The 26133-nt window shown below is 68.4% G+C and overlaps 2 protein-coding genes across 2 annotated transcripts in view; both read left to right on the forward strand.

The window, feature by feature from the left end:
* TWF2 (twinfilin actin binding protein 2) overlaps positions 1 to 18708 on the forward strand; it is a 99123-nt gene extending 80415 nt beyond the window's left edge. The window contains exon 10 of the mRNA XM_084902355.1: positions 18696 to 18708. The gene's annotated coding sequence lies outside the window, so the exon portion shown is untranslated. The remainder of the gene's footprint in view (positions 1 to 18695) is intronic.
* On the forward strand, positions 8354 to 14820 carry DUSP7 (dual specificity phosphatase 7). The gene is made up of 3 exons (XM_084902321.1): positions 8354 to 9082; positions 10425 to 10859; positions 13119 to 14820. The coding sequence occupies exons 1-3, from the start codon at positions 8566 to 8568 to the stop codon at positions 13424 to 13426; spliced, it is 1260 nt and encodes a 419-aa protein (XP_084758447.1). The 5' UTR covers positions 8354 to 8565; the 3' UTR covers positions 13427 to 14820.
* Positions 18709 to 26133: the final 7425 nt, after the last annotated feature.

Consider the following 26133-nt stretch of genomic DNA (forward strand, 5'->3'; position numbering starts at 1 on the left):
GGGGGCCTTCTGCAGGGGCCTGGGAGACGGGTCAACCTTGCAGGGTAGTGGGGGGTGAGGGGGGTGGAGTTCTAGGGATAAAGTCTTCCGGGCTCTTGCCTCCTCTGCCCGTTCCCTTCGTCGTCCTCTTCCTCCTCCAAAGCACATGTTTCCAATCCCGGCCCAGGCCCCTCTCCCCCTCCCAGCCCCTTCCCACTTCCTCTCGCATCCGCTGCATGTGGAACTCATTAGGAGACTCGGGGCTCCTAACCCAGCTCGGGCCTGGCTGTGGGGAGGGGCCCTGCCACAGCCCCCAAGCGGAGAGGGGGGTGGGTACGGCCAAGAGCCGGCTGGGGCCGCCCAGCCAGGCGTCCGGCTCCTCTCGCCCCTCTCCAGCCTGCTCTGCAGCACCCAGTTAACCGCCCCCCCCTCCCCGGGGGCCAGGACAGCCGATCCCCCTGGCAGCTGGACCGCTGTGGAGAGCAGGTCTCGGGCTGTGCAGCCAGAGAAAGCTGTGGGGTTCTGAGCGGCTTCTCATCGGAAAACAGAGGGGCGTCCAGAGAAGAGAAACGGGTGTGAACAGCTCCCGGGCAGCATAAGGCCCCCTTTTCCCGAAGAACACGCAGAGGGTGTGGGCCGTGGCTGCGCTGGGCGCAGAGGCTGTGGGAAGCCATGCTGTGGTCACCAGTCAGGGAGACGCCAGGTGGACAGCATGAAGGCGCCGTGTGCCTGCAGGACTTGTCAGAGCCTTTAACCTCTCCTGTGCCGTGCGGCCGGGGCCACACATCTGACCACACGAGCCTTTTCATCAGGCGTACCTGGCGGGCAGGGTTCCACGGATCCCACTCTGGACATCGCCGCAGGAGGGGCCCTGCGGAGGCAGGAGGCCTGGGTCAGAGCCCGGAGGGGAGGGCTCCCTGAGGTCAGAGGGGGTTTCTGCTGGTCTGAGCAGAGGGTGGGGACCGGATGGGGTGATAGCGAAGGGAGGGAAGGCCGGGCTGGGGCGGCCACGGCGTGGAGGGAGAACCACGAGCCACGCAGGGCCCGGGACTGATGTCCTCCCGCCCCTTCCTCGGGAGAGGGCAGGCGGCACAGGCAGAGGCACAGGCTGTGAGCAGAGCCTTGCCCCACGGGAGGGACCTGCACAGGCAGGCCCGGTGCTGGGAGTGTCCCTGCGCCACCCCCACCACGACAGCCACAGATGGGCAGTCGCTCGGTCCCGTCTCCGTGTCCCTCCCCATGGGGCAGCCTCTCCTCGGAGCCCACTCTGCCCACACTCCCTGCCTGCCCGTGGTGGAGCTGGGGGGGTGGGGGGGTTCACTGTCTGCCCTCAGGCCCTCTCTCCACTGTCCAGGCACAAGAGGGCTGGGCCAGGGCACGTGCTCCGCCCAGGGCTGGGCCCCTCACCTGGTGTGTTTCCTCCTGCCTCACAAACGTCTTTTATTTTTATTGTTAACATATTTGTATTCGTTTCAGAGAGGAAGGGAGAGGGGGAGAGAGAGAAACGTCAACGATGAGAGAGCTGCCTCCTGCACGCCCCACACGGGATTGAGCCCACCGCCCGGGCACATGCCCTGACCAGGAATCGAACCGTGACCTCCTGGTTCAGAGGTCGATGCTCAACCACTGAGCTATGGAAGCTGGACATCATGGCATGCTATAGTGGAGGAAACTGGGGCAGTGATTAAGTCAGTATTAGCATCAAGTCTCTAGGTCAGGCTCCCCAATCTCCACCTCCGCCCCCCGCATCTCACCCAGCCCTGTCCCGCACAGCACTCCCTTGTCATCCGAGGGTCACGTGGGACTGTCCGCTGTGCCCAGAGCAGGCCTGGCAAGTGGCAGACCAGGCCAAGGCCACCTGCGCCCGCAGTGCAGAGGGTGGGCTCTGAGCCCAGTGCCTTAAGCCAAGGAGCCCTTCCCCGACAGTCCCCTGCAGACCCTGCCATGGCCTGCACCCGGGGAGTTAGGTGGGCAGAAGTATTGCCCCCTCTGGGGATGGAGACTGAGGCTCCTCCAGGGGCCCCCAATTCCACAGCAGGCAGTCAGCTGTGTCCCCAGCTCTGTGGGGGATCCAGCCCGCTCCCCAGCCTGAGCTCCTGGGCTGGGCCTTGGGGGGGGGGGGGCTGGCCAAACTGCCCTCTCCTCTCCTCACCCCTACAGCCTGGGCTCTGCGCTGCCCTGAGGCTCAGGCCAGGGGCCGCCCCATCTGGAGATAGGGGTAGGTGGGGATAAGGAGGGGGGCAGGGCAGTGCTATCCAATGATGGGAGACGGCAAAGCCAGGACTGGGGCCTCAGGCATAGCTGGCCCCTGGCCCCTGGCCTGAGCCCTGAGAGTCAGGGTTCATTAACCCCTCCTCACTCCCAGGAGACCCTTGTCCTGGCAGGAAGGGGGTCTCCCAGGTTGTGGGGTCCCTGTGGCAAGAATAGGGCTGGGTGGGGCCAGGCCGGAAGGAGAGGCCCCAGACTTCCCTGGTGCTGGGGCTGCCCGCCTGGGAACGGAGAGCCACACGCCAGGCAGGTCCTGGGCCGCTGGCACTGACCGCGAAACCGGGAAACCGGGGCGGGCAGGCCCTGAGGCCTCAACCCAGCAGCCTCACCCCGGAACCAGGCACCCGCTCCCAGGACGGTCCCAGCCTCATCAGGCCGCGTGGTTGCCCTGAGTGTCGCCATCGATGCTCCGCGCCTCCCAGGCCCGTTCCTGAAAAACAGGGCCGTGTGGGCCGTGGTGAGGAGCAGACAGGCCTGGGCAGCAGGCAGACGCTAATGAGGCAATTAGGCCTGGCAGCTACAGGCCTACCCGCACCCGCACCGCCGCGGCCGCCCTGGCAGGCCCGGCCCAGGCCCTGGCACATCCGCCCGCCAGGTGCGGAGAACTCCCAGCCTCACCAGTTGGACGGGCTGGGCTGGGGAGCCGCTGGCCCTCCGATCCCAACTGTAGGCTGTTGGGCAAAGCCCCTTGCCATTTCCCTGGCCGCCACGCCCTCCAGCCTCCCCGACCCCCATCCCCATCCCCGCTTCAGTGACCCGGGACCCAGGCCCTTTGGGCGGGGGGTGGGGGGGTGGGGGCGGGGCCCAGGGGGCTCAGGAGGGTCAGAAGCTTGGAACAGCAGGCCTGGGGGACCTGGGGGCCAGACGGGCAGGCAGCTGAGGACCCCTGCTCCCCAAAGCCCAGCCCTCCGTCCTCAGAGTCCGTGTGGGCTCCTGGGGTGCTGCCCAGAAGGCCTGCTGCGGGGAGGGGGTGTAAGATCACCGGGCTCTGGCCTTCACCTGGGGCCTGAGGGCGGGAAACTGGACCCAGCTGCCCGGCTCCGGGGCTTCTCTGACCCTCCACAGCCTCAGTGCCAGGAAGTGGGGCTCCCCGCAGAGTCAGAACCCCCTCCCGGCTCAGCCCCTCCTCCAGGTGGCAGCGTGCAGGACTGGAACCCAGGCCTGAGCGGGAGGAGAGCCCTCGCTGAGCCGGAGACTCTGGTTGTGGACTGAGGGCTGTGGAGGCCTGGTGGGGCCTCTGGACACAGCGTCTGTCTCACTGCGGGTCCTGCAGGACAGGCTGAGGCCCGCGGGGGACGCAAGTGAGGGGTTTCAGAGCCCCCTGCCTGTGGGGAGAGCCAGGGGCACCTTAACTCTCACACCAGGTGCGGACCAGAGCCTAGGAGGCCGGAGCCCTGGGGACGGTGTGGGCAGGGTTGAAAGGCCGTCAGGGGAACAGGCTGGAGAGGAGGGTCCGAGAGGAGGGGCCTCGGCGTGCAGAGGCCCTGGAGAGAGTGGGCAGGACGACGAGGGGCTGGGCAGCGACCGGTCAGAGGAGGCCTGAGGTGGGGAGGGGGCAGGGCCAGACCAAGGGCCATGCTGGCCACCGGAGGGACTGTGCTGGGACCCACGTGAGGCCTTGGGCAGGGGAGGGCCGGGTCTGATTCGGCTTCTTCCTGATCCCTCCGGCTACTATGAGTGCAGACTGAGGAGGGGCAGGGAGCGGAGAGGAGGCTGGCGAGAGGGTCCAGGAGAGGGAAGGGGCCTGGGCTGCAGGGACTAGAGTGAGGAGGGTTCGCACGTGGGCCCCGGAAGGACTGGCCAGGGACATGGAAGGCCTTCGGCAGACAGCACCGAAGCTGTGCACGCCCAGCCCTCTCCTTATGCACGGGTGGCTGCCCCGCCTCCAGGTGTCCCCTGCAGTGGTGGCCCAGCCATGGGGGCGGCTGGGAGAACCAGGCCTCCTCCCGCAGGGGCCACAGCGAGAGCCAGCACCTGGGTATCGGTCTGGGGCTCAGCCCCCTGCCACAGCTTGACTTACAACCAGGGGGCCTCAGTTTCCCCGTCTTTCAAAGGTGTGGATAGCCCTCCCAGAGCTGATGCAAAGCCTGGGCCTGGGGCCCAGGGAGTGTGACGGACAGTCAGGTGTGTGCCTGCCCAGGCCGCCCAGGGCCCGTGGTGGGAAGTTCAGAGCTGGGAACCCCGGTGGGCGGGCGCACCGCCCTCCCGCAGGCCTCCGCCCACTCGCCGTGTTTATGTTTCCTTCCCATCACCTGGGCCACCACCGTGACTCAGCCCGGCCCAGTGGGTGAGTGAGTAACCCGCTTGGGCCGGAGCCAGGCCCTGGGGCTAGGCAATTTCCCTTCCTGGCCTCCGAGTTCCCATCTGTAGAGCAGAGGGCCGCTCGCCACCTCCCCGGGGAAACTGGGGTGAAGGCAGGGCGGAGGAGGTGGGTGCTGGGCGCAGGGCGTGGCCTTGGCGCCAGGACAGAAACCAGGCCGCTTGACATCAGTCCCGAGCCAGCCCCGTGCACAGCCAGCAAGACTCACCTGCCTGGCGCCCAGCCCCGCGGCCCGGCCCCGGCCCCCTTGGGGAGCCTGTCCCAACAGGAGCTTGAAGTGGAGGGAGGGTGGGGCTCGAGGCAGCCGGTGCCCCACCCCAGGCCCCCTGCAGACCTAACTGCCCTTAAGTGGGTAGAGAGGGCGGCCCAGGGGCCCCTCAGGAAGGATGAGGGGGGGGGGGGGCAGCGTGCCCTGGTGCCCCTGAGGAGCTGCCGCTGATGTCAGAGGTGGGGGCAGGGAAGGAGGAAGTGGAGGCCCGGTGCTGAGTCTGGGGCGCAGGAGGGAGCAGATCAGGGTGAGGTGAGCTGGGGGTAGGGACAGAGAGGCCTTGGTTGGTCTGGCTATGAATGGAGGCCTTAGCACGTGGGTCTGAAATTGCTTGTCTACCCTGGTCAATCAACTGGTCATGCCTGCTTAGAAGGGGTTTGAAGCCGGCAGATGGCTCGGCAAGAGAGAAAGTTCTGGGATGGACTGGTGATGTGTGCAGGTACAAAGCTTTGCAGAGTGGTGGCTGGGTGTGTGGCTGGGAGAGTGGCCGTGGGGGAACCCACGTGGGGAGGTTGACCCAGGGCCTGGGGTCCCTGCTGGCGAGGAGCTGGGAGAGGGAGCAGTGCTGTTGGTCTGTCCCGCTCTGGGGCCCACACACCGTCCCGCACACTCCCGGGCCCAGGGTAGGGGCTTGGGACGGGTCTGCGCACATGGAGGGGGCTGTCTTCATTCTTCCCCTTTGCCTTCTCCAGGGGGCTGGGGGGAGCATGCCACTGGCTGTAATGGTGGGTGATTGATGTGAGCTGGGACTGCACCCCATGCACGTCTGCCTGCCTTAGTGACCCGGAGCTGTGTCGCCAAGAATAGTCTAAGCATCTCAGGAGCAGACGCTCCTTTTCCCACGGGCGTCCACGGTCTCTCAGAGACGGGCACCACACTGTGAATGGCACACACTGGAGGCGGAGCAGGAAGAAGAGGAAGAGAAGGAGGAGGAGGAAGAGGAGAGGAGAAGGCCGGTCAGCCCTCGCCCTCCTGTCCTCAGAGGCCAGCACTCATTTAGGGCTCGAGGCACCAGCATGCCGCAGGGGCGTGCCTGGCCCCGGGGGAACAGGGATGCCACAGGGATGGCGGGGGGAGGAGGAGTGGGCCTGTGGGCAGGCACCGCTCCGGGGCTGCCGGAGAGCGAGGGCCCGCCCCTGAGGGCAGGAACGGCCAGTCCTGAGAAGGAGGCCTGTCTCCGATCCCGAGGCCTGTCCCCCGGCACAGGTTCCCACTCCCAGCGTCCTGAGGGAGGCTCCAGCGGCAGAGCAAGTCTAACCCTGGGCAGGGACACTAGCCTCCTGCTGTCCGACCCTGGGCAGGCTCCTGCTGGGCTCTGGGCCTTGTATATCAGAGGGTTCCGGGTCCCCCCACCCCTGCCCCACACACCCAGGGGCAACCCTCTGACCCATCCTATGCGCTTGTCCCGCTGTTCGAGGCTGGAGGCTGGGCTTCCGCTCAGGAACCTGTGATGGGGGCCCTGGGCCCCACCCGTGGCCATTGCCGTGTTCATCCTCCTCCACGCCTGTGTTTCCACTGCCGCCCCTCCCATATGCTCTCCTGCACTATCAAACCCTGCCTCCCTACATCTGCCCCGGGCTCTCCCAGCTCCCCCCAGCCCCTCCTCCAGGGGGTCTGTCCCCACCGGAGGAGTGCAGAGGGGGAGAGGGGAGCCGAGGCAGGCAATGTGAGGGTGGTTCTCCCTCGTGCACGGGGCCAGGGACTGTGGGGTGCAGGGGAGGTCATTTCAGTTGTGCCCCCACTAGTGAGAGCACTGGCCAGTCCCTCCTCCGGTACTGCTGCAGGGAGTTCCTCCTCCCTGAACGGTGCTCTGGCCAGCAGGTCCCTCCCGCCCCGAGGTCCTCAGAACGCCTCTTTGAGTGCTCCCTGCATCCCTGACCACCAGCGCCTGCCCTGGCCTGGGAGAAGCAGCTCGCAGACAGAGAGGTGTGCGCACACTGGCTGGGTGCTGTCCTGGCCAGCGCCCTTCTACAGCCGGGAAACCCAGGCCCAGATAGGTGGCAACCGCACTCCGGGCAGCAAGGGGCAGGGCAGAATCTGGGTCCGGCCTCCCAGGCTCTGGAAGCTCTTCCCACAGGTTCTAGGACCCCAGGGAGGTGGTCCACCCAGCAGCCCAGCACAGCCCCGGACGATAGAGCCTCTCTGACTGTCATGCTGTGGGTGCCTGGGGCTGACAGAGGAGAGGCCCCTGCTTCCATGCGAGGCAGCCCGGTGGCCCGGGAGGAAGCCCTCCGGGTAGACCGTCCTTCGCAGGGGGATTCCTCCAGGGCCACTCTCTTTGCGCCTCCGGGTCAGCGGAAAGCTCAACCCCTCTGGGCTACGGAGGCAAATCTCAGGCCTCAGCCCCCAACCGACAGCCCGACTCCCTCCAGCTCGAGGCGGAGGCCTGGTGGCTGTGAGCCCATTGGCCTCGGACAGAGCGGGAGGGGTGAGCCAAAGGAGATGAGGGCGCTTTGCAGGGAGGGGACGGTCTACCACGCGGGGCCCGGCCGCGAGCTCCCTACGGGCAGACGAGCCCGACTCCGAAGGAAAAGCGCGGCGGCCCCTGCGCACGCGCGCCGCTCGCGTCGAGCCGCTTTGTTCCAGCGCTACCTGCGGCCCCATTCACCGCCTCCGCCCCGCCCCGCCCGCCGGCCAACCGGCGGCCCGCTCCCGCGGGCCCCGCCCACTTCCCGCGCTGGGCGGAACCCGCAGCGGGCCCCACCCCCTCCCACCACGTTCTCTCTTGGCCGCGATTGGCCATCTGCGCGACGCGCTCCCGCCCACCACGAAAGCTGATTGGTGCATTGGGAAGAGGGGAGTAGGAAAAGAGCCGATTATAAAGGAGCGATGCCTCGTCCACCCGCCCCAGTGCAAAAGTCACGTGGCGCTCCGCTCGGCGCCTGTCACCACTCCGCCTGGAAAGCTTTCTTAAAGGGCTCGCTCCTCCTAGGACCGGTCCTTTCAGGATCTCTCCACCCCTGCCCGCCGAGGGCGGCGCGGCCTTGGGCCGTCCTGCTCCGCCAGCTGTCGAGGTGCAGACTCCCGGCCAGGCCGGCTGGGGTGAGACCTCGCTCAGGTCTCGGAGCCTGTGGCCGTCTCAGGGACCGCGCAGTCACCAAAACGGTGGCCGCCTAAGCACACTGCCTGGCACGTAGTAGGCGGTCAGTTTCCTCGTAGAATGAACTCATTGAGAGGATGAACGAGTGGGATTGACAGACAGGAGGAGGGGATCGGCTCAGCGTGACCGCCCCACCCCCGGGGGACTCAGCTTCTGTTCACGTGGAGAGGGGGCGCCAGGCGCAGGACGCCCCAAGGCAGCCCTTCGCCGTAGGATTGGGAGCGCGGGTACAGAGGACCCCGGAGGGCGTCTTGGCCGGGCCCTCCAGGCGGGTCGGAGCGGGTTCCGGGCGGCGGCGCCGTCAGGGCGAGGGCCTGGGCGCCCCCTGGGACCCCTCGGGGAGGGGCGGCGGAGGCGCGGCGCCTTTAAGCCCAGGCGCCGCCCGTGGCCCCGCCCCCTGGAGGACGCCCGGGCGCGCGGCCGCCGGAGCCGCCGTTTAATTGGGGCTGTCAGGCCGCGGCGCGCGCGGAGGGCCGGGCGGACGGAGGCCGGGAGGCCGCGAGGCCGGGGCGGAGGGCGCGCAGCGAGGCGGGAGCCGGGCGCCGGGAGACGCGGCTGGGGCCCGCGCGGCCGGGGCGCCGTCCCTGGGCAGGGCTGCCCGGCCCCGGCCCCGGGCCACCCGCGCGCCCCATGAAAAACCAGGTCCGCGGCCCCCCGGCGCGGGCGCACATGTCGGCCTCGGGGACGGCGGCGGCGGCGGCTGGGGGCACCGGGGCGGGGTCGGAGCCCGGGGCGGGATCCGGCGCGGGCACCGGCAGCGGCGCGGCCACGGGAGCGGGGACCATGCCGAGCAAGAGCGCCGAGTGGCTGCAGGAGGAGCTGGAGGCGCGCGGCGGCGCGTCCCTGCTGCTGCTCGACTGCCGGCCGCACGAGCTCTTCGAGTCGTCGCACATCGAGACGGCCATCAACCTGGCCATCCCGGGCCTCATGCTGCGCCGCCTGCGCAAGGGCAACCTGCCCATCCGCTCCATCATCCCGAACCACGCCGACAAGGAGCGCTTCGCCACGCGCTGCAAGGCGGCCACCGTGCTGCTCTACGACGAGGCCACGGCCGAGTGGCAGCCGGAGCCCGGCGCGCCCGCCTCGGTGCTCGGCCTGCTCCTGCAGAAGCTGCGCGACGACGGCTGCCAGGCCTACTACCTCCAAGGTGAGGCGGCCCGGGCCCGGCCGGGCTGGGGGTCCCCGCGGCCCCCGGGCGCCCCCGCCGGCGCGGCGCTCCTCTCCCCGCGCTCAGCCTGCCCCCGGGCGCCACGTCGCCCCCGGCCCGCACCGCCCCTCCCGGAGCCGGGCCCCGAGGGTTCAGCCTGGGGTGTGTGTGTGGGGGGATTGGGGCGCCTCTGCACCCCTCTCTGGGTCCGATTCCAGAGGACGGAACCAACTTTCCCCCGCTGGGCTTCCCTTTTAACTGTTGTTGGCGCCCTAGCAGCGCCCAACTTCCAGCGGAGCCCCCGGCGGAGGGAGGGACCCGTCCTGGGACCCGCAAAGGCGAGAGGCACCGGGCTCCGCTCCTCCGGCCGGAATGCCTGTCCCTGGAAGGCCAGGGTCACGACGGGAGCCCCCGGGCGCAGGGACCAGGGGACCGAGCCTCCCCGCATAGCCGGCTGCTGGGGATCCCGCCTTGGAGGCCCCTGGGGGCGGGGCTGTGAGCAGCGCGCCTCGCCCGGCCTTAGTTTGCGGGGCCCCCAGACCAGGCTGTGCCCCGGAGCTTGCCGAAGAGGGAGAGCACTGGGGTGGGGGGGCTCGAGTGGCTGCAGCCGGTGTTTCCAATTAACATTCCAAAATGGCCTCTCGCTGGCAGCGGGGCGGGCGGGCGGGAGGGAGGGAGGGAGGGGAGGTCTGCGGCGGGTTCCTAGCAGCAGGCGCTCCCCTCCTCTCCTCCCTGCGAAGCCCCTGGTGCCCCCCCGAGCCCAAGGCTGGGGGGGGTCTTGTGTTCTGAGGGAGGGTTTGGAGCTGGAGCTGGGCCTCTTATGGATCTGCCCCCGAGGGGGAGATGACCGGCCAATGCAGACTCTGGCGGGGGGTGGGGGCAGGCTCTGACTCCCAATCCAGGGCTCAGGCCTCTGCTGCTAACCGGGACATAGCTCGGCCTCTGCAGTCTCCTCTGAAAGTGGCTTGCGGACCTGCTGGTGCTGCCTGCCGTGGGTCGTCTGCCTTCCCTACCACTTAGCGTTCCTGGGCACCCCAGGCCAGGTGCGCAGAAGAGCTGCAGAGAGGGAGGAGCCGGGCCTGTGCTCCGGCCCCAATGCCGGTGGTGAGGCTGGGCCCTGACGCCTAATGAGGAAGGGTTTGGGCTCAGGCATGTTCCTTCACCTCCTGGGCCTCAGTTTCCTCATCTGTGAAGTGGGTCACAGCACAGATGTGGGGAACACAGGAGAAGGCACACGTGTGACTTGTGGGCACAGCCCGTGTTGGCTGTTGTGATAGTGCTTGACACGGGAACAGGGGCAGGGGCAGCCTCTCACCGAGGCCCTGTCCTGCCCCGGCCACAGGTGGTTTCAACAAGTTCCAGACGGAGTACTCGGAGCACTGCGAGACCAACGTGGACAGCTCGTCCTCGCCCAGCAGCTCGCCGCCCACCTCCGTGCTGGGCCTGGGCGGCCTGCGCATCAGCTCCGACTGCTCCGACGGGGAGTCGGACCGGGAGCTGCCCAGCAGTGCCACCGAGTCGGACGGCAGCCCTGCGCCGTCCAGCCAGCCGGCCTTCCCCGTCCAGATCCTGCCCTACCTCTACCTCGGCTGCGCCAAGGACTCCACCAACCTGGACGTGCTCGGCAAGTACGGCATCAAGTACATCCTCAACGTCACGCCCAACCTGCCCAACGCCTTCGAGCATGGGGGCGAGTTCACCTACAAGCAGATCCCCATCTCCGACCACTGGAGCCAGAACCTCTCCCAGTTCTTCCCCGAGGCCATCAGCTTCATCGGTAGGTGCTGCGCTCTGGGCGGGGAGGGGGCAGGCGCGGCCGGATGCGCACAGGACTCTGGGTACCTCTGGGCCTGCCGAGGCCTGTGTGTGCCCTGCATGTGCCAGCCTGTGCCCATGGGTGTACCCGTGCCCGCTGTGAGTCACCGAGGCCCCCAGTCTGAGCAGTCCCTGGGCCCCGGGCCCCCCGGCCCGCCTGGCCTTCCCGGCGGCTGTGTGAGCTGAAGGAGCAGGAACATCTCAGCTCGCAGACCTCCCACGGGTCTCGCTGGCTCTGCTCACGCCCTGGCACACGTGTCTGAGGCTGGGGCTGTCACGGTGCCACCTGAGTGAGCTCACGGGGGTCTGGAGCCAGAGGCCTACCCACACAGGCAGCTGCTCGAATGTGGGGACCCCGAGCGCCTTGGTGGGGCCCCAGATGCTCCCCGCGCGCTCGTTGGGAGTAAATGGAGCGCAGAGAGAACGGGGTGGAGGCTGAGGAAGGCTGTGTTCTGCTGTGCGGCTCGGAGCCTCCTACAGCCCGGCCTCAGCTGACTTGGTCTCCAAGAGACGCCTTATCTCTGACCCCATCCTACTTCCTCCTCGGCCAGCTGGGGGCTGCCTGGGGGGGGGCACCCAGGGAGTGGGGAAGGGACCAGTGAATGGGACCCGGCTTCTCCGGGGCTGTGCCCAGAGGCTGTGCCGCCTCCGGTGGCAGGGAGGGTGCCAGGCGGCCGTGTCCTGTGAGGGCGTTGGGTGTCAGCCGGGCTGGGCTGGCTTTAATAACAGGAAGTGGGAGGCTTCCCCGCCTCATCCGCTCACTGGGAACCAAAACTAGGTGCCTGGCTGGGAGGAAGGAAGGAAGCGGAGGCCTCGGGGCGGGGCTGGGGCTGCCCGGGAGGCCCCCTCCCCCCTGGGTGCTGCCTCAGCGTCTGCGCTGGCCGGCCCCGTGAGGGAGGGGAGTGGGGGACCCGGTTCCGGGCTGAGTCTGGCTTGTGGAGGCCTTTCAACTCCCTGAAGGCCCCGGTGTCTGGGGGGGAGCAGCACAGGGTGTAATGGGGACAGTTATTCCCCATTTGGAGGAGGAAATGGAGGCCCAGGCACAGGATCCAGCACCAGCCCCCACTGCGAAGCCACACCCCGAGGCTAAAAATAAAGCGCGGAAGTGGTTTCCCTTTGGATCCCACCGGAGTGGGTTGGGGGCCAGGCGAGGCCATATCCTGGTGTTGTCACCGCTGGAGGCCCATCTCTACCTGCCGTCTGCCCCCAGCCTCAAGGTCAGACCACAGCTCCCCGGGAAGCCAGGTGCCTGGCTTCCCCTGCTGCCCTCGCCCCTGACAGTCCTCGAGTCTGGATTAAGCACCTATTGAATGCTTAGCCCCCGGGGAGGGGAGGAAGCTCTGCCAGGCCACAGGCTGTGGGCACCGGGCGAGGGGCGGTCTGTGACCCCCGGGTCATCGTGTAGGAGTGCACTGACTGAGCACCGACTGTATGCCTGGTGCCCAGTGAGCTCACAGGCAGGGGAGTGGGAGCCTTGAGGGCCTAGGGCTGCCTCTTGTTAACCTGTGAACTTGGCACAGCTGTGGCGGGGTCAGGGGCAGCTGCCCTGGGTGTGGGGGGGGGGGATCACAGGGGAGGGGCCAGTGGCTCCACCTTTGTTTATTGAGCTCCTTCTCTCCGAGGCAGAGGAGCTGAGAGTGGGGTGGGGGTGGGGGCGGCGGAGCAGAACCTGGTTGGTTGGGGGAGGGTAGTAAGGGGTCCATTTCAGCAAACCCCCCTTGTGAGGCCCTCCTCCCTCCCTGGCGAGCCAGAGCCAGCTGCGGGGCCGGGGCCCCTCGTCCCTTTCTGAGGGGTGCCCGGGGAGCGGGTCCCGGGCTGGCCATAGCTGGTGCTGCAATGTGGGAGGAGCCTCTGAGGCCGGGGGCTTGTCGCTCTGTCCCTGTGTCTGTCCCTCAGCTGTCAGCTCCCTGGCCCTGGGTGCCTTGACCGAGAGGGTGCCGGTGACGCCTCAGCTCACTGGCAGCAGGGGGACCAGCCGGTTGCCGTCCACAGCCCTGTCTGGGCCTCACTGGGCTCGGTCCCTGTACGAGCCCGGCTCTCGGGCCTGCTCTGAGGACGAGCAGCTGAGGCCCGGCGCCCAGGGGCCTGAGCTGGCGCCGGGCAGAGCCCTCCCCGTCCCCGCGGGCCCGCCATGTGGAGAGGCGGCACCAGCCACCCCGCGCCACCCTGGGTGCCCGCCCTCCCGCTCCTCGGGGGCGCCTGACCCCGCTGTGTGTTTCAGACGAGGCGCGCTCCAAGAAGTGCGGCGTCCTGGTGCACTGCCTGGCGGGCATCAGCCGCTCGGTGACGGTCACGGTGGCCTACCTGATGCAGAAGATGAACCTGTCGCTCAACGACGCCTACGACTTCGTCAAGAGGAAAAAGTCCAACATCTCACCCAACTTCAACTTCATGGGGCAGCTGCTGGACTTCGAGCGGACGCTGGGGCTGAGCAGCCCGTGCGACAACCGCAGGCCCAGCGAGCAGCTCTACTTCTCCACGCCCCCCACCCACAGCCTGTTCCCCCTCAACACCCTGGAGTCCACGTGAGGCCGGCGGGGCGGGCGCTCCCCCTCGGGGACGGCCCCCAGCGCTCCCGCACGGACTCCGGGGCCCGGCCTCGGACTCAGGGCTGCGGAGCCACACGGGCCCGGCCCGGCCGCAGGACACTTCCTACGAACGCCCAGCCGGCGGGCGGTTTTTAAAGACACACGGACCCAGTTTACTTTTTACTTTGGCAGGTAAAGCCAAGCCCGGGCACCAAGGCCACCTCTTCTTGACTTTTCTTTTTTAATGAAAAGTGTTATTTTCAGGCCACATGCAGCAGTGGATTGTATAAACCAGTATTTCATCCCTTTCTTGATCCTGCGAGAGAGAGAGAGAAGTGTTCTCCGTTTTGTTTTTGTTTCCAAATTGCCGTTATTGACTTTTTATTTTCTTTTTTTAATGGGAAAGTCGAACCCCGCGTTGACCTTGACCAAATGCATTTTGCACATGCGTGAAGCCTGTCTCTGCAGCGGGCCCTCCTCCATGTCCCCCAGCCCGGCCCGGCCCCGAGGCCCTGCGCTGGTGTGACAGCTGCCGGTGCGCAGACTAACCGCAAAGGGAGCTGGGGAAAGGGGGCGGGAGGGGGTCCACAGGATGGACAGCATTAGCATTAGCAGCAGCATTAGCCCTCTGGGCTCAGCCCCTGGGAGGGCCTGGGCCAGGCCTCTTCTCTACACACCCACTACTCTGTCTCTTCCTCTGTTTGTTGGTAACAGTGAGGCCCAGTGGCCGGGGGGAGCTCAGGCAGGGTGCCCCGCTCTGCCTCCAGGTGTCAGTCCCCCTCCCCCCGGCTGTTGCTCTGGGTCAGCTGCCACTCCCAGCCCTTTGTCCAGTGAGGCCTGCTCAGCGCTCACCTTGCCCATACCTTCTGCGACAGGAACCTTGTCCCCATCCCATTTCCGTCCCGGCAGGCGCAGAGGGGCGGGGAGGGTTCTGTCCACCCCCAGTCTCCACAGAACAAAGCCACGGATTCCATTCGCCTCTCCGGTTCTGTTCCTTCTCCAGCCTCAGTTCCACCGGGAGCCGGGACCGCTGGGGGCCAGGCGGGGAGCGGGCGGCCGGGCCCATGGCCCCTCTGCCCACGCATCTTACCTCGGGGTTGTTTTCAGGGATTCTTCACGGCAGCAGACTCCGATCTTGCCACAGTCGAGAAATTGACGAAAAGGTTCCATGCTGTACATGGTTCTCTTTCTCTCTTTTTTACTTTTAAAAAGAAAAACCCAGAAAGATGCATCAGTTTGTGTAAGTTGAGAGTATGCCAAGAAGGGCCGGTTTTGCTTTATGACCTTATGAAGGAAAATTTGTGACCCTGCATATATGTACACACACACACATCCCGGCCAGCAACGGGACTTTGTTTATATTGCAAATAAATATTATTTTTTCTTTAAAATGAATCGTGGTGTCTCAGGGACCAGGGGCCACAGGCCAGCATCCCAGCGCCTGTCCTGTGTGCAGTGGCAGCTGGGCTCCGTCGGAGGTGCCCACCGCAGGAGGACTGCCACGCCTCTGGAGAAGCGGGTGCGGGCAATCCACGGCCCAGGCCCTGCAGGCCGGGCATCGGCTTTTGCTGATTGGCTGACTGGGGAGGAGGCTTGGGGCGTCTGTCTGCTGGGACGTTGTCCGGGTTGCCCAGGGCTCTGTGCCCTGCAGCCCCAGGCCCTGTGGGTGGGATGGGGTGCACACTGATCACCCTCCCCACCTCTGCAGCTACGGGCACCAGTGGGTCAGGAAACCAGCCAGGGACCGGGCACCTGCTGCTCCTGTGGAACGAGATGACCTGAGGTCCCTCAGCTCCGAGCCTGTTCCCATCTCTGTTGAGGGGGGCCAGTCGCCCAGACACCCAGTGTCCCTTTCCTGCTCAGCCTGGACCTACGGGGGGAGTTGGCCATCCAGCCAGGCCCTCGGGCTCAGGGACAGCCCTGCAGGGAGCTGGGAAGGGCCAGCAGAAGGATGGTGCCGGGCCGGGGGAGTGAGGCCCAGTGGTGACAGCCCAGTGGTCACAGACGGGGAGATGGGGCTTCAGAGGGGCCTTTGTCTCCATCTCTAACTGGACTGAGTGGCCATGTCAGGGACAAGGAGGCTTGGGCACAGACTCAGTTTCCCCTTCTCTGCCTCTCACGTGACTTGATCCCTTCCTTCCAGGTGACCTCTCCCAGGGGTCACTCCAGGCTCTTGCCCTCCCTGCCCCCTCTGCCTGGAGGGACCCTGACAGAACTGTCACACCGACAAGCCTACGGTGCAGACTGGAGGGTGGCTCTGAGCAGAGGGGCCTAGCCTCGTCTGGCTGTGTGGCCGCCAGCTCCTACCCCTCACTTGGAATGTGGGCACTGCTGTGCGGCCAGCAGGCCGGGGGGGGGGGGGGCGGTTGGGCGGTTGTATCCTTGGCAAAGGGGTGGCTGCTGCTTTAGCTCCTGCACTTCCTCAGGCCCTGGTGCTTCTGTGCCCGGGGCGGGCGAGGGGGTGGGAGCCTGGGCAGCAGAGACTGGGCCTTTGTTCGCGCTCACTGCCCTGGGCCAGCGCTGGGAAAGCCTGCGGTGCCCGGTGGGGGCTGGGCCCTCGAGGCTGAGTAAGTTCCTGGCAGTGCCAGCGTGCCCAAGCACAGGATGAGGGAGGCAGCCTCAGGGGGAGGCCCCCACAGGCCCTCCCAGGCTGAGTGGCTCTCTGACCCTCAGTGTCCTCATCAGCACTGCGCCTGCCTGGGGACGGGGTCCAGGTCCTGGCTGGCTCACCTGTGACCTTGGGGCCTCCCTGGGTGACCTTGGGCTGGGCCATGCTTCCTCTGCGTTCACCCTGAGTCCCAGGTCCTCGCTTCGTGGTCCCTGTGTTTGGACTCACGGTCCCCTCGGCGCTCGACATCCCCTCTGCTCCTGCCCGCCCGCCCCCCGCCCCCCTGTGCAGCCCCGGCCGCCTCTGGCTGAGCCCTGGCTGCCTGGTCCCCCCGCTCCCGGACACCAGCTCTCTGGGGCGGAGCTGGCTTTGTCTCTGTGTCCTCAGTGCCATCTCTCTCCTGACCTCCCTGACCCTTTGGCTCCCTCTGCTGCTTCTCCATCTCAGCCCCGTTCCCAGCGCCCCTCCCCCCCAGACACCTCTCGGCATTCCCATTCCCACGGAGGAGGCCCCAGCCACCCACCCGCTCACACATTCATCCCGCAGCCATTTCCGGGGCCGCCGGGCGTCCGGGGAGTGGGAACGTGCCCGGGGGCTCGGTGATGTCAGGCTGGGCGCGGATGATGGGGCCTCACTGTCCTCTGACAGATGAATCAGGTGCAGCGGCGGCGGTGACTCAGGCAGGCGCAGGCACGGGCTTGCACATGCGGTCTGACCACACCACAACAGACGTGGGCGCTTCCTCAGGGTGGGTCTGCCGGGCGGGGGGCGGGGGGAGGGGCACCCTCAGGAGAGCCGCCACCCCACAGCCCCTCCCAGCGAGCAGACAGCCGTTCATCCTCATGGATGGGCAAGAAGGGGCAGGATGCATGCCCGTGTGGCCCAGCCCCTCCCTGCTGCGCCCCTGCCTGGCACCTCAGCCCCCCCCCCCCCCGTCTGCAGCGGCTGCCCTCGGTCAGGGTGGATGTGGCCACCACATCAGCCCCCACACCCAGCCTCTCCGAAGCCAGAGGCCTGGCGGGAAGCAGGTGCGCGGGAGGGAGGTGCCCACGTGAACCTCCCGCACCCAGGAGCTGGGTTGCTGGGGGGCGCTGGGGGGGAGACCGGGGGGAGGGGCGGGGGGGTGGTGCGGTCTGACCTCTGACACGTTTCCCCACGGGTTCTGGGCCTCTCTCTGGGCACAGCCCTCTCACCTCTTCGCAGAGGCCCTGGGACCGCTCCCTCTGTCTGCGGGTCCCCGGAGGCCCCTCGGGCTGGGGTCTTAGCTGGCCCTCAGCACCCTGGTCTGGGACTCCGGGTGGAGTGTTTTTTCATTTCGGGGCTTCGTGCCCAGAGGTGGCATTTCCAGGGCAAAGGCCTGGGCTCCAAAGGGAAGCGGGGCCTGGTGCTCACGTGGGCTGTGCGTGGCCACCGGCCGGGCTCATTGCTGACCTAGCCGCCCGCTGCGGCCTGCAGAGCAGGGAGAGTGAGGCCACCTGCGCACAGGGGCTTCCTGCAATTCACTTACCCTCCCAGCAGCCTCGGAGGGCGGAGGGCTGATCACCCCCAGGCGCAGAGGGAGGGCAGCAGAGCCGGGCAGGGGCAGGACTGGGACCCGGGGCAGGTCTGCTGACTCCGAGCCCCTGCTCTCAACTAACTACCCGGCCTGAGCGGTCCAGGGAGGTTGGGCGACTTTGGCCACCGACCTCTGACTGCTCCCAAGCCTGACACCACCTGGGCTCCCGCCCCTGGAGGCAGCATGTGAGGGCGAGATCAGCCCCTTTCCCGAAGGGATGGGCGCCGCCCAGGGCGGACAGGGCTTGGGAGGAGGTGCTGAGGCAGGGCTGCCCTGGCGTGTGCCGGCTGCAGGGGCCGAGACTCAGGGGGCAGGTATGGGGCCTGGGGGGCTCCCCAGAGCAGGGGCATCGCGGTGAAGAACCTGCTGCTCCCCCGGCCCAGAGGAGAGCTGTCTCAGAGAGTGCTCCCCCCCCCCCCAGCCTGTCCTCCCTTTAATTCTCTGCATCACCCGCACCTCCTGCACCCCCACTTCCTCTCTCCGGCTCACATGCTTCCTCCAGGAAGCCTTCCCAGACTCCTCCCCCAGTGGGGGCGCCGGTGCCTGCTCTGGCTCCCCTGGCCCTCTGTGCAGCCCCATCCCCGGGAGGCCTGGCTGGCCAGGGTGCTGGGTCCGGCTGGAACCAGCGGTTCTCTGGACACTGTCTGGGCACCTCTGAACGCCAGGCCTGTGGCCTGTGCGCATGGCGTGTGCCACAGAGGCCATGCCGCCCTGTGTGTGCCACACGCCCGGGTGCTGGTTCTGCACCTGCTCAGAGCTCCAGGGCGGAGGCTGGCACCGCTCTGCCCACGGACTGGGTCTCCTGCCTCTGCGCCCACCGTGGTCGCTGCCGCCCCCTTTGGCTGCAGAGGAGGGCTGGCAGCTCCTGCTTCTAACGCCCGCCTCTGCCTCAGCTGAGTGGCGGGGTCTGGAGGCCACGCTAATTGATTAATTAAGCCCTCTCGGTTAATTAGCTCCATCCCTCCGGGGGGAAAGGCTCTCTCTGAGCCAGCTCTCCTCTGGGCCGGGGGAGGGCTAATTGGCCTGGGTCCGCTGAGCCCGATGCCAGGTGCGGGGGGCAGCGGGCAGGGGGGGCGGGAGAGCAGTGTGGGCACTGAAGCCGTGCAGGCCGCCGGCCGGGCAGAGGGGCCCCGGCTCGGGCCGGGACAGGCCACTCCTGGCCACCCTGCCCAGCCGCTGGCTCTCCCGGAGCCCGGAGGGGGCGGGCGCCGGGCCGATGGAACAGGCCACGGTGCAGGCAGCGGCCACACGGGCAGGGAGACTCCAGGCCTGAGGCCTGGAAGGGCTGCAGGAGAGCTGGCTGGACACGGAGCCGAGGAGGGGCCAGTCAGGTTTGGGTTTGGTAAAGGCGGGGGTCGGGGGAGGGGGATGCCAGGTGCTGGGGGCTGGGAGCTGAGGATGGAGGTGTCCGGAGAGGAGGCCCACGGGGAGGGGGTGCTTGTGGGAGGCTAGTGCTGTGCGCCTGGACCCCAGTCCTGCTCCGGGCCTCTCTCCCCTCGTCGGTGAGGTGGGGGGCGTTTCCGGGGGCCTGGCCTCAGGCTCGGTGTCCCGGCTCCCCGCCGGCTCCCGGCACCCCTCCTCCCCGCTCCCATGTGTGCAGAGAGCAGAGCCCGCCCCCACCACGGGGTCCCCGACACTCTGCTGCACTGTGGGCCCGTGGGGCTGGCCCGGGAGCGGAGGGGCCGGGCGCTGGGCGGGCGGGGCTGCCTTGGCACGGGCCTGCGGGCCTGTCCCCGCTCCCGGGCTGCCCGGCGGGAACAATGCCCCTTTCACGGCACCCTCTCCGGCACAGCGGCTTCGGCCCGGGACAAAGGCGCGCTTCATCCTCAGGGGCCGGATCGCAGCCGCTGCCCCGCCCGCGGCCGCCGGGCAGAGGCCGCCCGCTCAGCGCCGTTCAGCCCGCCCGGCCCGCACCTTCTCCGCCACCCCAGACCCCCCTCCGCCTGACGTGTCCCTCTGGGCTCCATCGGGCCGGGCCGGAGCCGGTCGCCAGGAGGATGCCAGCTCTGCCCGTCCCTCCCGCTCCTCCCGGTCCCTCCCGGGCCCGCCGTCTTCCTCCCGCGGGAAGGGCCGGCCGAGGCCGCCTCCAGCTCCATTCCCATCTGCACCCCAAGGAGTACATTCCCATCTGCACCCCAAGGAGTACATTCCCATCTGCACCCCAAGGAGTACGGCTTTCCACTGGGCTCTGTCCCAGCGGGGCTGGCCGGCCCCCAGGAGAGGGGGGGGGCGCTGGCCCAAGGGGAGGGGAAGCCGAGGAGGCCCTTAGCCTCTCCAGGCCGACCTTCCGGTGGCTTCCGTGGTGTGGCCACCTTAAGGGTCCCTGCTGGCCCCTGGGAGCCCCGCCCTCCGGAGCACCCGGCTGTGGAGGGGAGCCCGGACCCGCCCCCTCCCCCTGCGCCCCAGCTTCCTCCCTCTCCGTTCGGCAGGGAGGGGGGCCCTCGGGAGGAGGCCCAGGCTGGGGGCCAGGACAGACGCTGCACCTCGACCCCCTTGGTCAGAGCTGGCCGGGGGGAGCCTGGGAATGAGGGTGTCAGGGCCCAGAGCGGGGGCTGTGGGGATGGGGGGACCTGCAGGCAGCCGTGGGGCGAATCGGTCACCACGCGATGGAGGCCAGGGGCTCTGGTCGCTGGCCCCCCGAGAGCTCTGCCAGGGGCTGGGGCACCACCAGGGGGCACACTGCCCTCGGGGCCTGGGTCACCCTCTGCTCAGGGAGGGAGTGAACTCCATCCTGGGGGCTCTTCCCTCTGGACCCCGAGTGGCTTCTGATGTTGGGGGGACCGCCAGGGGCATGCAGTGTCCAGTCCGCTCGCCTCACAGATGAGAGCCCCAGCCTCCAGGGGAGACGGGGTGGAAGGGGGGCTCGGCCCGGCAGGAGGGAGCGGAGGCCAGGGCCTGGGCTCAGGGGGGCCCGCCCGGTGCTGCGGGAGGCTGGCTGTTGGTGTGGCTCCGGGGCTGAGGGCCAGGCCCGCTCCCAGGTTCCTGAGCTGCCCCCCCGCCCGCCAGGCCCAGAGGCGGCACACACGTTCACTCTGCCTCACTTCCTCTAAGACTCAGAATCACCCCTCCGGGGGACGGGAGCCTGGCACCGTCGGCAGGAAATGCCCAGCCCAGCCTCCCCGGAGCCTGCTGCCTCCTGCACCCCTGCCTCAGGGCGCTCAGCAGCACAGGGTGGGGCGGGGCACCGCCCAGGGAAGGTGCTGGGCTCGGGCTGGGCCAAGGCCAGGCAGCCTGGGCGTGGAGGCGGGCACTCTCCACCCGCACTGACCAGGACCTCTGTCCGGGCTGCCTCCGTGCTGACCCCCAGTCTCAGAGTCCTGGGCCCTCAGCCTCCCGCCCACGGAGGCCTGGGCCCTGGGGGCTTACGGGCTGAGCCCCTGCCCTGACCCAGCTGCAGCCGGCGAGGCCGGGGCTCTGAGAGGTCCCCCCTCCTTCCTGGCCTGTGGCCCCCAGGGGACCGAGAGGTGGAGGCGCCTCAGGGGCCTGGGGAGCCCCTCGGGAGCCGGGCTTGACGACCTGCCGCAGCCGCCATCGGGCTGAGGGGTGAGGGGATGGGGCCGCGGCGAGTGCCCGCCCAGGAGAAGCCTGCCTCCGGGGTCTGGGGCCGCAGGGACCCGGCTCTGAGCTGAAGCCTCCCTCGCGCTCTGCAAACCCCGCTGCCGGGTCCGCAGGATGCTGCGTGTGGAAACTGAGGCCCAGCCAGCCCGGCCTGTCAGGGCAGCAGGGACGGGATGGGGTGCTTTGTCCCCAGGTCCGGCCCCTCCCAGAGGGGCTCAGGGACAGCTCCCCCAGGGCCCGCCACACTGCCTTGGCCTCTGTGCCCGGCCCACGGCCTCCTCCTCGGGCTGGTGGGCGGGCATCGCCTCGCCCGGAAGCCGCTGGGCCCCCGGCTGAGCCAAGTGCCCGTGCTGTGCCCCCACGCTGCCCACCAGGGCGTCGAGGGCTTATGTATCTGTGGCGCCCGTGAGCCCCGGAGGGCAGGGCTGCCCACATGCTGCTGTGTGCACAGAGCAAGGCCTTGGCGAGGCAGGTGTGTGTGCGTGTGCCTGTGTGCGTGTGTGTGTGTGTGTGTGTGTGTGTGTGTGTGTGTGGAGGGGGTGGGGGTCCCAGCTGCTCTGCCCCAGGCCACAGATATAACTGACCTTCCTGAGGGCAGCGGGGGGGGGGGGGGGGGGAGAGGGAAGGATGGGGGCTTCTCTCCTCAGAGCTGCTCAGCCCCCACGGCCGTGGGACCCGAGATGCTTTCTGGAGGCCATTTGGCAACTGGAGTCCAAAGGCCTAAAAATACGCATCACCTTTAACCCCAGCCCTTCCCGGGAATCTGCCCGGGGACATCAGCACTTGACGGAAAGCAGAGCAGTCAGCCCAGGCCTGGGGGGCGGGGGCGGGGGCACCGCCTGCTGCGGTCTGAGGGGAGCGTGCTGGGGCTCAGGCCCCGTCTGCACAGTGCGGGGCTGCGCACGCTCGGCCATCACAGCTCACACACGTGCGCGCACACACACACACACACACACACACACACACGCCCGCTCCACGCCCCGCAGGCCTGGCAGGCTGGCCACAGACTCTCCTGCGGCCCGCATCCTGTCTTCTGATGTGCCCCCGTGCCCTCTCCCGTGGAGCCGAACCCCCTTTCTCGCCCTGCAGCCGGGGTGCCCTGCGGGGCCTGGAAACCTCTCTGGGGCTGGAGTGGGGCGGGGCGGCAAGTTCTGGGAGAAGCTGTCCTTCTGGAAGCTGCTCTCAGGCTCAGGGTGGGGGCGCCGGGCACCGTGTCCGGACACGGGCTTGGGTCCTGACCCTGAAGCCACCGGCCCCTGAACCGCACCCAACGGCCCCCAAAGCCGGCTTCCAGCATTCCCACAGGAAGCAGTGCTCTGGCCACGCCCCCGTCCTCCCGCGGCTCAGCCTGTCCTCCCTCTGCTGGGGCGCGGCCTCCGCTCCCCCCATCTCAGAGCCCCCTCCTCCAGGCAGTCTGCTCGGATTTCAGCCCTGGGAGTCCTGGGCCCCGTTGCCTTCGGGGGTCGTTGGCGGCCTCTGCCTCCCGGTGGGTCTCGGGAGGGTCGGCTCCGCTCTCCCCGGGCTGCGGCCACGCCCTGTGGAGTCCAGGAGGGTCTGGGTAGGTGTGAGGCCGAGTCCTCCAGACAGGCTAGTGGGCACCCTGGCCGCACGGCCCGTGCCCCTCTGGAGCCACATCCTCCTCTGAGGTCATTGCCCAGCCTCGGCTCAGCATTAGCCGGGGCTGCCGGGCAGGGCCACTCCTCCCACCAGTCCGGCCCAGCGAGGTCCGGGAAGGGCAGGCTGAGCCGCCCGCGGGATCATTTATTCCTTCCCGGGCTCCAGGCTCTGCTGCCCGCAACCCCCGCCCCTCCCCCAGGCTTTTCGACAAGAGCGAGGGAACTGCTGGCCTGGGTGCTCCTGTGAGCCCCAGACACAGACACAGAAGCCGTGGGGCCGGACTGACCCAGCCAGTGACCAATCCATCAGCTCAGCGCTGCAGGCTCATCCGGGCCCCGGGCTACCTGCTTCCCAGGCTCCAGGCACCGCGTCGTGGCTCTCCCTCCTGCCCAGCTCTGTCCTGGCTCCCACCGCCTTGTTCCCTTGAGGGAGGCACTGTCTTTTAGGGGATGGAGCAGAGCTGGCAGGGAGGCCAGGGCGCAGAGCACACAGCGGATCTGTGGTCCTCCCCCTGGTGCGGAGGGAGCCCTGGGGGCAGAGAGGGGGTGCCGGCTGGGGGGGGGCTCCCTGGGGGCAGAGAGGGGTGCCGGCTGGGGGGGGCTCCCTGGGGGCAGAGAGGGGGTGCCGGCTGGGTGGGGCTCCCCTCGGCTCTGACTGACGGCACTGCTGCAGCGGCAGGTGCGGGCTTGCTGCTCTGGCCTCCCCGCCCGCAGCCTCTGCCGCAGCCGCAGCTCGGATGTGCCCGGAATGCCAAGGCGGGTCCACTGCCCGCGGCTCGGGCTCCACGCCAGCGGCCACCGCTGCCTGCACATGCGCCTGCAGCATCTCCCGACCTCAGGGACCCCAAGGGAGGGGAGGGGGACTAGCTACAGCCCCACCAGGGAGAGGGGTGCCCGGGCAGGGCCTCACCACCCGGCTCCAGAGCCAGCAGTGAGCCTGGCGTCCTGTGGGCTTCGGTGTCCCGAGAAGCACAGAAAGCCGGGGCCCAGACGTCCTCCAGGTGTGAGCAGAGCCCGTGTGTGAGCAGAGCCTGTGTGTGTGCAGAGAACATGTGTGAGCAGAGCCCGTATGAGCAGAGCCCATGTGAGCAGAGCCCACGTGTGAGCAGAGCCTGTGTGTGTGCAGAGTCCACGTGTGAGCAGAGCCTGCATATGAGCAGAGCCCGTGTGTGTGCAGAGAACATGTGTGTGCAGAGCCAATGGGTGAGCAGAGCCCGTGTGTGTGTGCAGAGAACATGTGTGTGCAGAGCCTGTGTGTGAGCACAGCCCGTGTGTGTGTGCAGAGAACATGTGTGTGCAGAGCCTGTGTGTGAGCACAGCCCTAGAGGGGGTGGGGCGGTCGAGTTGTGCCTGAAGGTGCAGGGAGCCGGGCCTGAGCCAGCTTGGCCCCTGCAGCTGAGTGACCAGCCAGACGGGCGTGAGAGCTCACCGGGCTTTCTCTCCTGGCGGGTTTTCTGTCCTTGTCCCGATGGGCTGGGCCAGCTTAGCATGGAGTCCTGCCGTCCTAAGGGAGGGTTTTTCTGGCAGCAGCTGCCCGGGGCTGGCCTGGCCCAGGAGGCAGCCGGGTGCCCATGACCTCAGGGTGAGAGGCCTGTGTCCCTCTCAGGTGACATGAGGCCGGGTTCTCGGCGTCCTGGGGTTAAACCCTCTCATTCCCGAGGTTCCATGAGTGCAGCCTGGGCAGGTGCCCGCAGCCGGATTCAAGGAAGGGCGCCCCTACCCCCTAGGGTAGGGGAGTCCCGGGGCCTGGGGAGCCTGGGGGGCCTGGGGTGGGGGAGTCCCGGGGCCTGGGCGCCCTGGGTGGGGACAGGAGCCCTCCGGTGCCCTGTGCCCTCCGGGTGACCCCAGGCTATCTCCTGCAGACAGCTCCTTCCGCCGCTCTGCCTCCGGCCGCTGCTTTATCTCCTGATAAATGGCCCCTGTCCTGGCAGAGGAAGAGCCGTCTGTCCCTGTGTCCTTCAGAGCCGCCCTGCTGGCGGGCACAGCCCTGCGGACCTGGGCCTGGTCACGTCAGCCGGGCTGCTGACCCGGAGCCTCGCCGGGTGGGGACGGAGCCTTGTTCTCCCCGAGCCCAGCCGGCTTACCCCCACCCGGACACGCATCACGCCAGGACACTGAGCCTGGGCCTGCACGTGACCCGAGCTGACCCTGGACATCGCTGGCTGGGCGGGTGTCTCACACAGGCTTCGAAGGGGCGCCCGGGGGAGGGGGCTCGAGCAGGGCAGGTGGCCAGCCTGTCCCAGCTCCGACGGCGGCGTGGACACTGGCCGCAGAGTCCGAGCCCGGCCCAGCCCAGCAGGAGCCCCAGGGCCCGGCTGCCCGGGCCTGCAGGGCCTCAGAGGACGGGCGCTGGGCTCTGCGGAGAGCAGCTGTGCTAGGGCCACCCTCAGCGGAGTGTCTGCCCTGCCCTTCCGTCCAAGGCCATGGTCAGTCCGTGACCCTGCCTTCCTCCTGGTCTCAGCCTGACACCCATCCGGGCACAGGCGGTCCGTCTGTCCTCACACCCATCCGGGCACAGGCGGTCCGCCTGTCCTCACACCCATCCGGGCACAGGCGGTTTGTCTGTCCTCACACCCATCTGGGCACAGGCGGTCCGTCTGTCCTCACACCCATCCGGGCACAGGCAGTTCGTCTGTCCTCACACCCATATTGGCACAGGCGGTCCGTCTGTCCTCACACCCATCCGGGCACAGGCGGTCCGTCTGTCCTCACACCCATCCGGGCATAGCAGCCCATCTGCCTGCCCACAGCCAGTTCCTCGGTGCTCAGCCGCCCGGGCACGCAGTGGGCCGTAGAGAAGCCTCTTGGTGAGTGAGTCTGACTCCCGGGCGTCTCTGATCCAAGCATGTGTCCTGCACACGTGCCTGCATCACTTGGTGCCGAGGGGCTCCACACCGCGTCACTGGTGTCACTGTCGCCTGGGACACAGCGTTGGGGCTCCAGGGACGGAGCTGGGCCGTAGAGGTCTCAGCCGGGAACGCTGAGTGAGAAGAGCGAGGCCTCTCCAGCAGAGGCCGGGCTGGAGACCATGGCCCTGCGTGTGTGGGCGGAGGAAGGGGCCCGGCCCCAGGGAGAGGCCGGAGGGGGGGGACCGGCGATGGGGAGCCGTGCGGGTCAAGTCCCAGGAGCGGGGACACGAGAGGCTCCTCCGTGGCTGCAGGGGGGGGGGGGCGGATGACCGGGACACAGATTTTGCTCCCGTCTCTGGAGCTGCCCCCCTGGGATGGCCCAGGGTGCAGGCCGTCGCCCTCTGGTGCCTTCCCCGCGCCTGTCCAGGCCATGGGCTCCCGGGTCCGTGGGCAGGTCTGTGTCTAACGCTTTCCGAGGGCCCAGCGGCCAGCGTGGGGCCAGACGTGAGGCAGGGGCCACAC

This window comes from Pipistrellus hanaki (assembly GCF_964339955.1).
Source record: "Pipistrellus hanaki genome assembly, chromosome: 13".
In the NCBI taxonomy this organism is placed as follows: domain Eukaryota; kingdom Metazoa; phylum Chordata; class Mammalia; order Chiroptera; family Vespertilionidae; genus Pipistrellus; species Pipistrellus hanaki.

Coding starts and splice junctions, on each gene's coding strand:
- DUSP7 (XM_084902321.1), top strand. CDS start 8,566: ATGAAAAACCAGGTCCGCGGCCCCCCGGCGCGGGCGCACATGTCGGCC. Junction 9,083..10,424: donor CCAGGCCTACTACCTCCAAG/GTGAGGCGGCCC, acceptor CCCCGGCCACAG/GTGGTTTCAACAAGTTCCAG. Junction 10,860..13,118: donor CGAGGCCATCAGCTTCATCG/GTAGGTGCTGCG, acceptor TGTGTGTTTCAG/ACGAGGCGCGCTCCAAGAAG.